The sequence below is a fragment of the Rissa tridactyla genome, chromosome 2 (assembly GCF_028500815.1).
Source record: "Rissa tridactyla isolate bRisTri1 chromosome 2, bRisTri1.patW.cur.20221130, whole genome shotgun sequence".
NCBI lineage: Eukaryota > Metazoa > Chordata > Aves > Charadriiformes > Laridae > Rissa > Rissa tridactyla.
The window spans coordinates 152,629,579-152,645,536 of NC_071467.1; the positions used below are offsets into that span (position 1 = coordinate 152,629,579).

General features: G+C 39.2%; 1 protein-coding gene across 14 annotated transcripts in view; it reads right to left on the minus strand.

The window, feature by feature from the left end:
- The window catches only part of PARD3 (par-3 family cell polarity regulator), a 466,403-nt gene that overhangs the window by 128,044 nt on the left and 322,401 nt on the right, over nt 1–15,958 (minus strand). For all 14 annotated transcript variants that reach the window (XM_054191470.1, XM_054191469.1, XM_054191468.1 and 11 more), the window contains one exon: nt 13,503–13,719. In XM_054191470.1, coding sequence (XP_054047445.1) covers nt 13,503–13,719 — 217 coding nt within the window. The remainder of the gene's footprint in view (nt 1–13,502; nt 13,720–15,958) is intronic.

Here is a 15,958-nt window from a genome sequence, read left to right on the forward strand (position 1 = left end):
TGCATTTGTCTCCACAGATTAGTTTAAAACTCCACAGGTCAGTTTAAAAATCGTGGACCAATTTAGGTATTAATAATACTACATTGTGTGCCTCTAATTACCAGTGTCCACTAAGAGCGCTTAGGGAGAGCATTTAAACCATGGCTACTCTTCAACGCGTTCTCTCCACAACTATACTTCTAATTCCTGCTCTGTTCATTTTAATGCATTATTGTTTCAAAATACAATGCTTCAAAATTGCAAATTACGTCTGGCTCAAGGGCTGATTATGAGAAATACTACCACTTCTGCCTCTGCGTGAATAACTCTGATAATAATGAGAGATTGATTGAGCTCCAAGAAGTCCAAATGATGAGAAGGGTCAATTTGAACATTTCTATTAGCTTCTTTTGTTAAACCTAACACTTTGCCAGGCCAGAGACAAATACTGCATCTGGTTACCATGATTTTTTCCAACCCTACAGAAGTACAATTTAGAAAATGGGTACTGGTCTAAAGGCAGACCTTATAAGAAATGCTAATGAAACATAAAAACACACCCATTTTACTGGCACTCAAGAGAAGACAAAAAAAAAAAAAAGGCAACAAGAAAAGTTGCAAGGGAAATGGCTTCAACACTTTTGTGGCAGAAAAGGAAAAAAAACCCACCACCTCAGGAATACGAAGTCTTCGTAACTCCATTTTACAACTGAAACGCTCCCTTGCATGCATATGAGCATGGCATGCCTTGCGTAAATGTGCGTTACGACAAGTAAATCACGAAAGATGCCCGCTAAGCACATGCAACAGGCAGAGAAACGAGGACTCAAACGTAACACACGGGCTAGTTAGACCAGGAAATTGCGGTAACATTATTCCAACAACTTAGTCTTGCAGCCTTGCAATTACACAGTATAAAATCAGCAAAGGTTAACACAGACACACAAAAAGTTAATCAAACTACTGGCAGTTCATCCGGAACCTTCCAAAGATTAAAACTTCCCTACAGATCTCATTACCTAGAAATGTTAATAAGTCAGTCAGCACTTTTTCTGTCAATTACTGAAAATCTTTGTTGATACACATCTCCTAGAAAATAACCTCTGTAGGGTAAATTAAGCAATAGGTGATGACTCTATATCTTTACATAAATATTCACATATTTATAGGTATAGGAGGTAAGGAAGGCACAGATGTTTTCCAGAGGAGGACGACAGAAACGCTGTAGGATCTATGGGACAAGTCCAACCAAAATATCCTTAAAGCCCAGGTGATTGTGCAGCCGTTCCCTTCTCAGAGGACGCCTACAACACGGAACAGTAATTCCCCTCGCTGAGCTGCAGCACCCGAGTGCTGGTGGCCATAGGTTGCAGTTTAATGTCTCCTGTCCCATTCTGGGTTCCACAGTGCCACGTAAGTCTCCTCGGGGATAAAAAACTAACTTCAATTTAAAAACAAATTAAAAAATTGTGCCAATAGGATACTTTTTACAAGGTTCTCTAGAGTGCAATTAAATTAAGCTAGATTGAATAGCCTTGAATCTATATTGTCATAAAAAGAGAGGGCAAAAAATAACAGGTACGCTACTTTGAAAGTTTGCTAGAAAGACAGGGCTAAGGCACAGGACCTGGCCTGAGCCAAGGCTGGGGTTAGTATACATTAGCATGCCAGTGATGGCTTCACATACCTCTGCCTATTCTATCAGCTGATATTCTGCCCTGTGGCATGAAAATTTAGTTTATATATACAGTATCTTCTGGGTGGAAAACGAAGAGCGAGACTTTGCACCGCAGCAGCGGCACCGGAACAAACCACCTCCGGAGCAGCGGCAACAAGACTGGGGTGGATCATCACTGGGACATCAGTTTGGCAGCGGGTCCCCGCAGCAGCTGGCGCTGGGGCTTGCCCAGAGCTACCCGGAGCCCTGGGGACACCCGGCATCCCGTAGCTGCCGGTGCTCAGAGCTGGAGCTGTCTTCATGGTAACTGCAGTGGAAATAACTTTATCAGTTGTGATTTACACCGCTGATTATTTCAGGGCCAAGCTGGGAGCGGAGATTTATGTCAGATTGAAAAGGTGTATAAAGGGGCTTGCATAGGACTAATTACAGGCGAGAGATGCGTATGGGTTTTTCTTTGTTCCAGCCACCACACAAATAAGCTCCTAGCACAGAAGATCTCACACCTGGACCAGGCCCATACACACTGACATTTTTGTTCTTTCGTACACTTTCAGGCACTGTAAGAAGTGAGTGACTGGGCCTATATTTATTTAGAAACCCAGACAGCTGACGTTTAAAATAAACCCAATCTCAACATCAAAGATATCTGGTTCCTGAGATGTTCTTCTCCAAATGAGATCAGCTCTGCTCATGCTCAATTTTGCACACAGTATACAGCAATTTTCACTGCCAACTTAATATTTCTTATGAATATATAGTCTAAAATAAAATCTTTAAAAAAAATACCAATGAAAATGGCACTGAGTCTTCACATTTTATCTATCTTACACCACCAGTTTTCTTCCTTTTGCAGTTATAAAAGGCAAACAGAATTAGCAAAGTATTTAGAGCTCCAGAGATGATAATCGGGACTCCTAATAGTTACAGATCATAATACTGTTGGTATTATCACCTGCAACATCAGAGAAAAGAAATACTTTAACTGTACCACTACACCTGAAACTCCTGCTTGTGGCAGCATGTTGTGCTCTGAATTTCAGGATTGTTGCACTATGGGTTAAAGACAAAGATAGCATCTATAATAACATTGTGAAATATTTGAGATTTATTTGTAGTATGTTGCTGTTGAAATGTGTAATAGCAATTCAGCTTGCATTCTAAATACTGCTGGCACACCTGGTGTTGAATATGCTAGAAGCACTTGCAATCGGTATAAAAATATACTACTTTCATTATTGTGGCACTCAAAAATGCTGATACAGCTAAGATTCTAGATGAATATTTGTTATTAAATCTTCTTTTTCAGAACTTTTAGAGCCAATCCATAAACTTTGTTTCTGATTAGACATTTTCTTTCTAAGTACTACCTATAACAGCATAGCAGAAAAGAGGAAATCCGCATAATTTTCCATCCACCATCAAACTAAACTCAACAGCAGCATCTGGAAGCTGTAGATACCATATTTTTTTAGCACACAAATATTTTGTATTTCTGCAACACTGGAAACACCATGGGACATCAAAGCCCTTGGAGACACTAGCATGGACAAGGTACTATCCCATTTTTGAAATGAGAAAACAGTTCCTCTTGAAAGCTTAAGCAATGTGCCGAACTTTCTGTATTGCAAGCACAACGTAAGGACTAACTGCAGATTCCATTGACAAAGCCAGGTCTATGAAGTTAATATATCTACTGAACTAGTTATTTCTAACAGAGAATTTTTCTTCCAATACAGCATTATGAACGTACTTTCAACATATAAACCAGATACTTCAAAACAGACATATCAGTGGTACGCTATTATATTTGTTGAAAATAGCTAAGACCACCAAGTAGTTCCTTGAAACCATTCTGGTCTTTTTTTCTTTTAGGACTAGGAGCTACAAGACTAATATTTAAAAAGTCCTGAAAAAAGCGTTAATATTTATAGAAACTATGAATTTCTCTTCTGCAGAAGTAAACATTTCAAAATTTACTGTTAATCACCTCATCAGCTACCCCAAACATACACTGTAAAACCAGTTCATGAAGTGAATGCGTTCCAGCGGGGTCTGTTTTACAAACATCTACAGCCTTTTCTTGCACTCCTGCTTATTGTAGTTGGCACAGAAGCAGTAAAAGTTAATATGCAGTGGAACACTACATTAACTACTGAAATGTTATTGCACATCAAAAAGGTTTACTGCTACTTTGCAAACATGCTTACCTGAGAGCCATAAAATACCAACATAATGAGTCTGATCTACTGCAGTGCATAGCAATCAGGTCTTTGCACTTGTAAAAGCAGCTCCTTGATACAGAAGTCATTCTACACAATCTCTAAAAGACATTTTTGTATATGATATACTTCAAATTTTGTTAGTATTTTGGAATTAGGTAAATATACACTAAATCATCAGTAACTGGACAAATTGCTAAGAACAGAACATCCACACCGCTATTTTGTACTTCAACACAAAGGCGCCGTCTCAAGAAATCCTTGAGCTGCAGACCATGGAAAGCCTGGAAGACATACCTGGGAAGAACTGCTATGCTGTTACCCTGATGTCCCTGATGTGGTACCTCATACTTGGCAGCTTCTCCCGACCACTGTCAGAGACACAGTACTGGGGTACAGGGACTTACCGGGTATTATTCAACTCTGTGTCACTATATTCTTATGTTCTTACATTAAACTCTACCGAACATGGAAGGAATTAAAAAGAATACTTTCTCCCCCTTCAAAAGTAATATAAACTCTCTTCTTTTGTGACTGGCTGAACTACAAATGGCTGAGGTTTTACTTGTTATCTGTATTTCGACATGAGAATGAAAAGTATCAGCATTAACGCAACACAAATTTTATGTTTTTAGTTAAAAACCAGGTGACATTTTCTGGTTTTGGATGAAATATTAGAAAGGAAGATTTCCGTAGACTGTTTCATCCTCATTCCCACAGAAATAATCACCTTTCTAGCTCAGTGGATCATATCAGACATTATTAGGTATCGTATCAGCCAATCAAGCTTGGTATCCTAATAGTTGCCAGTCCAAGACAATTTAGAGTAAGATGCTTGGAAGCATAGTAAAAAGAACAGATAACTTCTTCCTTAACCCTTGGCGTGCAATGGGACGCTTACAGTCACAAATGCATGCTTAGCTGTGTTATTTCCTATATTCTTGGTTGTCAAGGAACTGTGGGGGCAGTAAGTCCCTGAGAGTAATCACACATTACAAAATTCCTTCAAAATTTAAACTTTTTGGATTACAATCTTATTGTACATCCACATGCTTTTGCTTTATGAGAAGGATAAGGACATGTTGATTGATTCAGATTTTTTTGTACCAGTGATCATTCAGTGTATTTTGTTCCTATCTCCTCTTACCGAGGACAAAGACTTTTCAGCAGGAGCATCATTAAGCGCTGGAACAGGCTGCCGAGAGAGGCTGCCGAGTCTCCATCCTTGGAGATATCTGAAACTCAACTGGGCGTGACAGTCAGCAAGCTGATGAAATGTTGAAGCTGGACTGCTGTGAGCAGGAGTCAAACCAAACAGAGATCCCTTCCTGCCTGAATCACTCTAGGAATGTAGTATTTTCAGTATCTCTTCAGTTCCTCCTAATTCTATCCCTTTTTTCTTCCAGAAGAAGTCATCAACGGATTCAAAGTGGGGGAAATATTTGCATAGCCCATTGGCATTGTGTTTCTAATATTTCTTCCTCTCTTATTTTTTCTACCAAACTCTTGTACCTCTCATTTTTCCCTGAAACAACAACTTAAAAGCCTAAATAAGCCCTCCGAATGCCTCATACGGCATTCAGAAAGAATTAATAAGAAAATGTACTATTTTCTTACTGCATTCAGGGAAATGCAAGGTCATGCCTTATACCCATTATTTTCTTACTACATTCAAGGAAATGCAGGGGCTCACAGACTATTTCTGTTCCAGTATATTCTATTCCAGAAATCATACTGGCTTGTACTCATTTTGCCATTTCTACTGAAGCGTTTTATAACTCTGTCTTGAATGACTATTTCTCTGCACAACAGTAGGACACGTGGAAATCCTAACAGGAGGCATCAGCCTGCCAAAGCCCCACGAATACAGACTGTTGCTCCCAAGAAGTGAAAAGCAGTAGTAAGTCAGAGCTTTGCCTTTTCGAAAAGGATCAGCTGTCCTGCAGCTGCCAACTTAAGTACCTCAAGTAACCATGACTTAATAGTCTATGTCACCTTCATATAAAAATATATTAAGTTGCATTAATTTTCATTAAAGATAACATTCCTATTCCTGTTTTTAAAAAGGATTTTCAAATAAGACTTTGCTTTAAAAACATAATCTACAGGATTCCTAATGTATACCGATGTACAGGTGCTATCAGGAGCAAATTAAATCTCCTAAGAACATTTCCAACAGATAATGAAACAAATGTCACTAATAGAGCTTTTCATCTAACAGACCCTTCACGTCTCCAGACAGTATTTATTTACCATACTTTTTTAGGGAGTAGCACACCGCCTAGTTAGTCTTCAATTATCACATCAGGTGGAGGAAAAAATCCTATTTCTATAGGAACTAAAACTGAAATTGACTTTGAATCTCTGAACTGTCAACAAATTCTTCTCTGAAAAGGCCTGCTTTGCAGAGATTATAAAGTAGGTGTCATCCTCGACATTCGCGCTCTATATTCATCCAGCGGGCCTGAAGAGGAGCTCCGCACAACGCCGGGCAGGATCGCGGAGGGCTCAGCTGTCACGTCGCCTGCCTCCCTCGCTTGCTTTGCAGGCAGAGACGGTGCTGTAGGTGTCAAAGGTTCTCTATTTAAACTCACTGACAAGGAAAGGAAGGATACTGGGAGAATATGTTAGCAGCCACTATGAACTCGTTTCTAGTAACAGGTCATCCTGACACTTATTTCTGGATGTTAGAAACAAAAGCCCTGATTCTATTCAAATTTAAAAAAAACCCACCACATACGATATATCCCCATCAGATTTACAAGTTCAAGATTTACCCTGGGAAAATCCAGTGTTAAGAATACATACAGCAAAGCCCTGCTTTCCGTCAGAATGACAAACTAGAAAGCCACATACGATTATGTTAAGCTCTCACTTCAAATCTCCTTCGCACAATCACATACCACCGCTTGCTGTGTTTCGTTTAAAAGTCATAGAGTTTACTAACCACTTAATGAAGCCACATTCCTTAAATCCCTGACAGATTTTGTGCGGTTGTTTGGTTTAGAAACACGAATTTGCCATTCCACTGCCCCTCGCCCCAATGACATCTTAGTCAAAAACCAATGCGTTTGGGGACTGCTGGCAATGAAACACACATTTCCCCGAAGCAAGTGATTCCACCAAGCAGCAGGAAACAGGAAGGCGAAAAAGTGAGGAGAGGAAGGAAGGAGGATGGCTTGCCTTTCCAAAAAAGAACAGCTATTTTCAATCGCCCTTATCTCTTTCAGTCCCTTATATTTACTTTTAATTGGAAAGAAGGAAGTGAAGAATATGAAAATGCTTTGAAAGACATTTATAAGAGTCCTGGGTAATTGTCTGCATCAAAGATGACAATTTGCCGCATGGCTGATTCCATTTGAAAGGCTTTTCTGATTCTGTGCATCCCAGGGGCTGGCCGAACCTTCGAAAACGGGTAAGGACAAAGTAGCCCAGAGCAGTGCAGGACAAGAAGGTGCCATTAGCAGTATCCAGCTTGCAGCCAGGATGAGGACTGTGCTCCTCCTCTGAATCTTGAAAAGGCAGCATGCTTAGACGCTGCATCTAGGACTGTAGTGGGTCGCACATTTTCTAGCTGGTGGCAGAAGAAGGGAAGCAGATGTGGACTTAATGACAGTAGTGCCAGCTGGCTCTTAGTAGTAGCAGGCGAAAACCGGAGCACAAATGGCCCCAGATTCCATTTACCTGAGCAGCGACCCAGCTCAGCGTTTCTGATGAAAGTCTCAGCACAAGCACCGCAAGCTGTCGGTGACGTTCTCCGATCAGCATTAGCAAACCCAGGCGCAATTCAGTGTGCGAGCAACGAGCTTCCAAGTTTGAAATGATACAACCGACAGGTGTTTAAGCAATAACCTCCTCCTCTATGCTCTAAGGCTCAAGATTTATGGTGTTTTGTGCCATGAGCAAAGGACGAAAGAAAAAAAAAATACTTCCAACTTCCACAGCTCGTTCCCATGTTTTCTATTAAGTCCGTACATCAGCGTCATTCACCAATACAAAGTCCTATTAGTTATGCTTCCAAGGAAAATGACATTATTACCGCTTCTTAAACTACTGAATGATGAAAATCAGACTACAGATTTTATTTTATCAATTTGAGGTATTTTCCAGTCCTGTTGATTAGGGTGTAATTCAACAGTATTTTACACAACTCAGATACCTTTTTGTCATGTGCCTGCCTAAAAGTCTGAAGGTTGTTATTAGATGAAAGAGAAAGAAGGTAATTACTAAATCAATGGTATAACCCTTGTGATTTGCTTTTCATCTCCTAACAGACATTACGATGAGAAAACTCAAATGAAAACCAGAGTAGGCAACACAAGGAAGTCATGTAACAAGCAGCAGTAATCCATGCAGGCTATTCTCCCAAATGCCCAGTCGGAGGTCTCAGACGGCTAATGTGGTTGAAATGCGTAATTCAAAGCTACAAATAGTATGTTTATGAATCTGGACATGTCCAGTGCACCTTGGAAGCAGCTGTTGCCGGGGGTGGGGGGGGGGGGGGAGGAGGGGGAGGAAAGATAACGGTATATCCGATTTCTGCTAAACAAGGTTGCAAACGAAATTATCTATTTCCTCTCACAGAACTGGAAGATACAACACTGCAAAGCTCCTAGTAATCATTTTAAATGTAATTAAAACTAATTAGGATTAGATTTTAATGGCAATCTGGCAATATTACATTTGCATTGGCTATCCAGTGCATTGACTTACCCACCTGTATGCTACAACAGTTAAGAGAGGAATTAAAGATCAGTCACTATACATTACGGCTTTACATTTATATCAACATTAAAGGCCAGATCTTGAAATACACAGCCTCCAGTACTAAAAACAAATATGCACATGATTACTATTAAGCACACTGTCTTGTTCCATGAACTTCAACACATGGTGCTTTTTGTTCCTGTTGAAAAGTTATGTTTATGTGGGACTGAGGTATTAATTCCTACAGTAGAAAATTTACTTACTTCATATAACATACTTATCTGCAGTTGCTTCAAATTATGTTACAACCATTTCATAAGCAACCTCCAAAACCAACGCAGATACTTTCTTGCTTAAACTCAAGGTTAAGACACAACGTGTACATCACCCCCCATCTTTTGTTCTCCTCAGCAGTTCACCAAGTAAACTCAAACATACTACTTGTATCTGCAAATCCGTTTTTATCCGATCATATTGATGTCTACTTGTTTATTATCAGGCAATGACTGTCCCTACCATGGGCTAGGTAGCTTGGCCTCCCATCCTCCCTTTGGAAATTCAAAGCTGCTTTTTCCCCTCCTTATTCTCAATAACTTGGTAGTTTTCAGTTTCTTCTAAAGATGTTATTCCTCAGATGCATCCTTTTCTAAGACTGATCACTTGCTGGACATAATTTTTCTATCATAAAACTTTCCAATGAGATTTTCTCCTATACAAATTCCTCAGTAAGAGCATGGCTCTTACCTTGCAAGTAAGACAAATTCCTCCCAAAAGTGATGCCACTGTCTTACAGAACCACAGTTCATGGGTGGCCACGGAGGAAAATTATCCATGGCTTGAGGAAGCTGGAGAAAGATGTGGAGCTACCATTTCACTTACTTATCACATATTAGTGCACCAGTCCAGTCACCCATCTAGAAACAATATCCAAGCTTGTACACTGGGAATAAGCGTGAATGAAGTACAGGGATCTTAAAAGATCAGCTGCACCACAGTAGGGTGTCATTTCATCACTGCCCAAAACCTGCAAATAAGAACAATCTCGAATCTTCCTATCTTACATCCTGAGGGCACCCACGTGCATAAATGAAAATACCCTGGACACGACAGGGGCAAGAGGAGGCGAAAAGAAGGAAGCATATACAATTTTTCTCTCTGAGGAGAGGAATGCCAAAGAATTGCACGACACAGAAGCCCATCAAATTAATGTACCCCTACCGGCACTAATTACAGGTGCACTGTTTGAAACTGCGAAGCCTCTTTCTTAAGGCAACATTACAATGACATATTTATCAACTGATTGTTTTTGTCAGGTTGATTCTTATCAAGAAGCAAAATCTATACTTAAAAACAAACAAAATCAGACTCAGAAACAAGTAAACATATTTTAGATTGCACTTGGGGAAGCATACAGCTTTTTATAAACTTTGGATGTCAAAACATATATCCACTCAAGCTTTCTTAGTAGTGAAACACAAAAACTAGCAGAACTTCATATCAGCTTCCCAAAAACTATTTGCACAGCTGGCAGTGGCCACCCAGGCACCCCGTAAATGCCAGCAATGGAGAAGAAAGAACTGCACAGACTCTCATTCGGTACGAGATAACAGCCACAGGACATGGCACATGGGCCTACTGAAGGGATAAGAAAGACAAGAATGATGCAACTGTTCAGGTAAAACAAATCCATTCAGGAGTAAAGCAAAGCTCTGCAGCACCTCCATCTCCTCCAATAGAACAGTATTTTTGTTCAACACTTTCCTAGGTTAACTTTTGACCTATATTCATCTGTGAAGAGAAAGGGACTTCCCAGCCAAATGACAAATTTAAATAAATTATTCTGTTCTGCCCTGAAATGTCAATTTGAAAAAAGAAATACACGCGTGCTCAGACGGATTTATTTCACAGTGAGAAGGGTGAACTTTCAGACTGTCCACAGCCCAATGTCAGCAAAGGTCCTCTGGAAATAAGGGGAGCTGCACATGTCAGAGCCACGCAGGCTGCACCCTGTGTTTTATACAGTGCTCCTTCATGGTTAGGTCAACCCTGTTTACTATGTTTGGTAAGAGCAGTAAAACAATGGAAATATTTAAAAGATTCACTTGTGATTTTTAACCTGCCAGCTGAATCATCCAGGGATTTCTTGGAAATGATGACTAGATGCTGGAGGATAAATGTAACCTGGGGTTCTCTAGTAGGAGTTTCCATCTCACAGTACAGTTTAATGAAGATCCAAGTAGCAAATCCTAAGATTTTAACTGAAGGCAAGGAGACTTATTTTTATACATCACGTAGATTCCACTTTATGAGCTGCCAGTTTGCATATAGGCAGTAAAAAGCCCCTTGGCTAAACACAGACATCGGAATAAATTGTCAGTTAACAGTAATTTCATCCCACAACTGTTCTCGCCCATACAACCTAATGAAGAAAGATTATTTTAAGATAAGAGAACCGAAAAGGAAGAAAAAAAGTAGAAAAGGAGAAAAGAAAAAACTACAAAGAAATCACAATGTTGCACAGAACCAAAACATCCAATTATGCTTTGATCAGGGCTTGAATTTTAGATGTTACTGTCATCATTAGTTTCTATAGCACAACCTCTTTCAGTGATTACTTGATATCTATGATATATGTCAGATGTACAGAAAAACAAAGCATGTTATAGGCAGAAATAGTAGCTTATCTTGCAGACATAATAAAGCCCATCTCTCAAACACTATTGAGAAGCCTGTCAACAAAGCAAATCAAGCACCGAGTGGAAATGAGGCATAGTGCTTAATTCCTTCAATCAGCATTTTCCTGCTTGCCAGGAGCATCTCTCTTGGGTGGGCTGACAAGGTGCAAGCTAATTTACAGATCCAGGAGGAGTCAACTGCATCTGGATAGCACTGCTCCCACGTTAATTAAGAGGAGACTGAAAAGTAAAGTTCACTCAGAAATGGTAGTGAGGGAAAAAAATACCTCAAGAAAAATGTTGACTGTTATGAAGAGCAAACAACAAAGTGATCATCAGATCTTCCCATCAGTCAAATTACTGCTGGTTCCAGATTAAAGATTTCTGAAGTGTTATATCCAGCATACAGATAAGCTTACTTCCTATTTAGCTGGGAGCACCTGATTAAAAATGGTATTAATTCCCACTTTTACACTTGTTTCCATCTAGAGCTTTCCAAGACGCATGGGAACAGCAGACATTAGGCTCTAAGGCTGGAGGGCAGAGAGGAGCTGACGAGCCCTGCATCGAGCCGGCTCTCTGGAACGTGAAGGCTCCTCTCTTTTGGATAGGACCCTCTGCAAGTCAACCCTTTGCCTGCGCACCAAAGCTTGCAAGATGAAGCAGCTATCTCACAGGTCCTCTAGGTACTGAGAATGTCACACAGGAGGAAACTGAGGACCGAGGAGCTGCCTAAGCTTTCTAGATGCTGGAAACACTTTCTGACTGAACTACTGAGATAGCACTCGTGGTATCCAATAAGCTACTTAGAGCTCATTATCATGTATAATGCACCTCAATTTTACCTCTCATTTCTGCTGTATAAAAATGGCAAGACTGCAAAAAAGAACCAGTCAGCGTTTCGTATCTCCTACCTTCCACCATCCCCCCGCGCGGGATGCAACTCTTCACTCCAGGCTGGAATTTAGGCATGCAAACACCCAGGAGATGAGGACATCTCCGTGGGACTTGCAGGTGACCAGGCTGAAGAACTCTCCTCCTATCTGACATGTGGGACTGTCTCCTACGACTCTTTTGGTGTTCTGTGGCATATGCTGTCTAACAACCTGATATTATTTTGTGTTTTCTAAGTGCATTTTCTAACTAATATTTTCTAATGAACTAATTTTCTTCCTAATTAACTAATATTTTCTAATTAACTAGTTTTTCTAATAACTAATTTTGTAATACAACTCACAGACACAGAACAACTCTCAAGAACCTATGCAGTTACAACCTAGGTTCCATTAATGTTTTACAGGATAAAGAAGGTAACAGGATGAAAGTTAACTGAAGCTCCACTTACATGTTTTCAGAGGAGAATAATTGTTAATAAATCTTTAAAATACTACTGGTATCTCACTTAAAAATTAAATAATGAATCACTGCGTATACAAAAGAAAACAAACACTGCCTTAATATTGTTTTTTCTTGGAAATATATTTATTTACTCTAGCAAGCTAAAAGAAAGACTGATTTTCTTGCTCTCTCACCCCTTCCCACAAGTGATCAAAGGTGTTTGTCATGTTTCACTATTTACCCAGAACAGCAGGGCGTCCCTCAGCAGTCTGCTCCTTTCAGATATCTTATGTCTGCTGGAAAGACGATGCCTTTCAAAAAAACTCACTGCTTGGTAAAAATCAGGTCTTTCACTGACCCTTTCTCCAGACTGTGGATTCTCAGAGCACACAACCTTATTTAGATCCTGTTTTCCTTGAGAGAAGCATGCTGTTTTTCAATCTCAAACTGACTCATATCATGCCTCCATGATACCAAACAGTCTTAATAGTAAAGCAAAGAAAAACATTCATTTAGTAACATGTAAGCTTTGGGTACAGTATTAGCACAGTTTAAGGAAAAAAAAAACACCACCCAAAATTGTTTGACCTGTCAAAGAATATGTACAGTACTTAGATATCACCAAAGACTCTTCCCAAGACAAAGCAGTTTGTTGCTTAAAACCACTTTTTCCTTTGTAGCCCCTGTAGTCTGCCAGCCATCTCCTTCTCTTCCATTCTGAGCTGCTCCCCTTTCACGACACCACCCGTAGGCTCAAAAATGGAGAGATCAGGCGATACACACCATGTATATTTGTATAGTAAAATACGGCCTCAGCAAACAGTCACAATATAAATGAATAACTGAAAGATGAAACTTCTTTTTATAATTTATTCTACATCTGATTGATTGCAAAGCACCTACCTGAACATGTCTCCTAAGCCTTTCAGCATTCCTTTCTTTGCCTTAATTTTATCCTTCTCTTTATCTCGATCTTTCTTCTTTTCCTTTCCAGCCTTTTTTCTGTCACTTTTATCTTGGCTTCCATTCATCTGTCTCTCCAATGAGTGGGATGGCTGGTCGCTTGCTGTGGACACAGATTCTCTACCAGATCTTGAGCTCTCCTCTGTGTCTTCCTCCACTGAAAGCACATATTCAGAAACATCAGTGGGACAAGAACAAACAACAAGGGCAGGCTTTTTGGTGTACTGCATAACGTATTTTGAAGCAGGATATACGCACAACCACAAAATATATATTTTTTTTTAAATAAAAAAATCAGTATCTGCTCATGTGGGGATTTCCTGGACTCCCAGAAGCAAGGAATTCACCTCTGCAGAACACTCTGCAAAACACGATTCGTGCTTTGTGGATACTCGGAATAATGTATGGATTAATGAAGAGGATTAGCAAGGTGATGTTAATTGGCCCTTTTTGTTTCAGTATCTAAATCAGTTGAGGAGAGCTTCAGAAATATCTGCAAGAAGAAAAACAGCAGTGCAGCATGCCCTGTCAGTAAATTTCTAGTAATATTATCATAAAAATATGAAAGTCATTAAGGACTGTTAACCCTCAGTACAAGCCTTAATAGACTTTTTCTTCTGCTGCAAGTAACATAATGGTTTTGTCACACTACTCATTTCCTGGGGCCATTTAAAACACATCATGCACCATGATTTTTATTCTCGGCTTTATTCTTGGTTGAGATGGGGTAGCCTGGGAGGTTCGGGTGGGAAGATTCCATCCAGTGGAACACGTGAAATTCTTTAAGGGCAGATAACACGTTCCTTCTCTGTTTCTAATCCGAGACCAAGACTCCAAGAACCCTGAAGTATACCCAAGGTTAGACTTAACAGAACACACGTATTTCAGAAAATTTGAAAGAAAAATGACCAAAAGAAGCAATCCATTCAAAAACTGAAAACTCCTCCAATAGCTTAGTGAGAAAGAGATGAAACACCTCAAGCTCATGGGTCAGAATCTTGTGACCATTTTGACTTAACTTAAAGCCAACACTGCATGGCTGGTGAAGCTGTGACCTTCCTTCCAGGAGCTCTAATATTTCATATCATCACACTATAAGTAGGGCTACACCATCTCCCAATTTTCCAACAGACAGCATGAAGCAGCAATTAGGATCACGGATGCATACTTCACGCTGTCTCCTGTAGCTCTAATGAATACAAAGGCTCCAAACAACTTTTGGCAGTAGAAGTTGAAAAATATCGTTTCACTTTACATATACACAGTCTATGGAAAAGAAAATTTTTTTAGTACTCAGTAAGATTTGGAAATGGCCACAGCTTATAGAAGGAAAAAAGAATCATTTTTTAGTTTAGCATATGTTTACTACTTCTCATTATTAATCCTACTGATTTGATTGTTTCTCAACCTCAGTGACTCTTCTACAGCCAATAGAAGTGTGTTAATTCTTTAGAAATTTCTCATACACAGACTACTGTAGAATATAACTTGCTTTTCTTAGTCATCATTCATATTCACCTTAGAAGTGATGCATTGAACATGAAAAGTCTACAAATCATTGACTGGAAGCCATTTGTTATTGTCTGTTCTCTCTCTCAGATACTTGCCTGCGAAATACTGTTTATTCATTAATATTTTACAAGACACAGACCTGTCCAATAGACTTGGTACTTATTCACTGAGTATCCCAAGATTTCTATACATATTCTCCAACCCTGGAAGATCACATAAACACATTTCAATAAAAACATACCATGTCAGATAAATCTCAACATTAATAACTATTTTTGAATCTCAACTAGTACTCTGAAGTACAAACCACCAGGAAAAAAAGGCAGAGAAAAAAAATAATGGACAGGTCTCAGCATTTTATGTTAACTTGTCTTCAGGACTGCTATGAGTTAAGGGATGATACAGCTTCTCAATTGTAGGCCCAGTTTTAATATTTGGATAATTGTATTTTAGAAAATTAATAGGCCTGTCCTGTACATGCCTCTGTACTTGCTGTACTTGTACTTTTTTTGGTCACGGTGTTTCTTAATCAGTGTCTGGAATGATATTTAGTTATTATTAAAAGAGTAGTGGAAAACTACTTTGGAATAGAAATGCTAATTTTTTGCATGTTAATTTATAGCTACAATCTGTTCCAGTTAAAACCAACTAGACATTTAAAAGATTGTACTTGCATACAAATATAATTAGTAAAAAAATTGCATTAAATTTCTGACAAATTTTGAAGTCAAATGTTTATTTGGTACTCCATTGCTAGAAATTTAAAGATTAATCAGTGTTGACCTATGGTTATTCATGTTCATATAACAATACATTAAATTAATCCTAAATATGTATTAAGTGTACTGTGCTATGCTGAGTTGCTGAACAACTTGTCATAACAA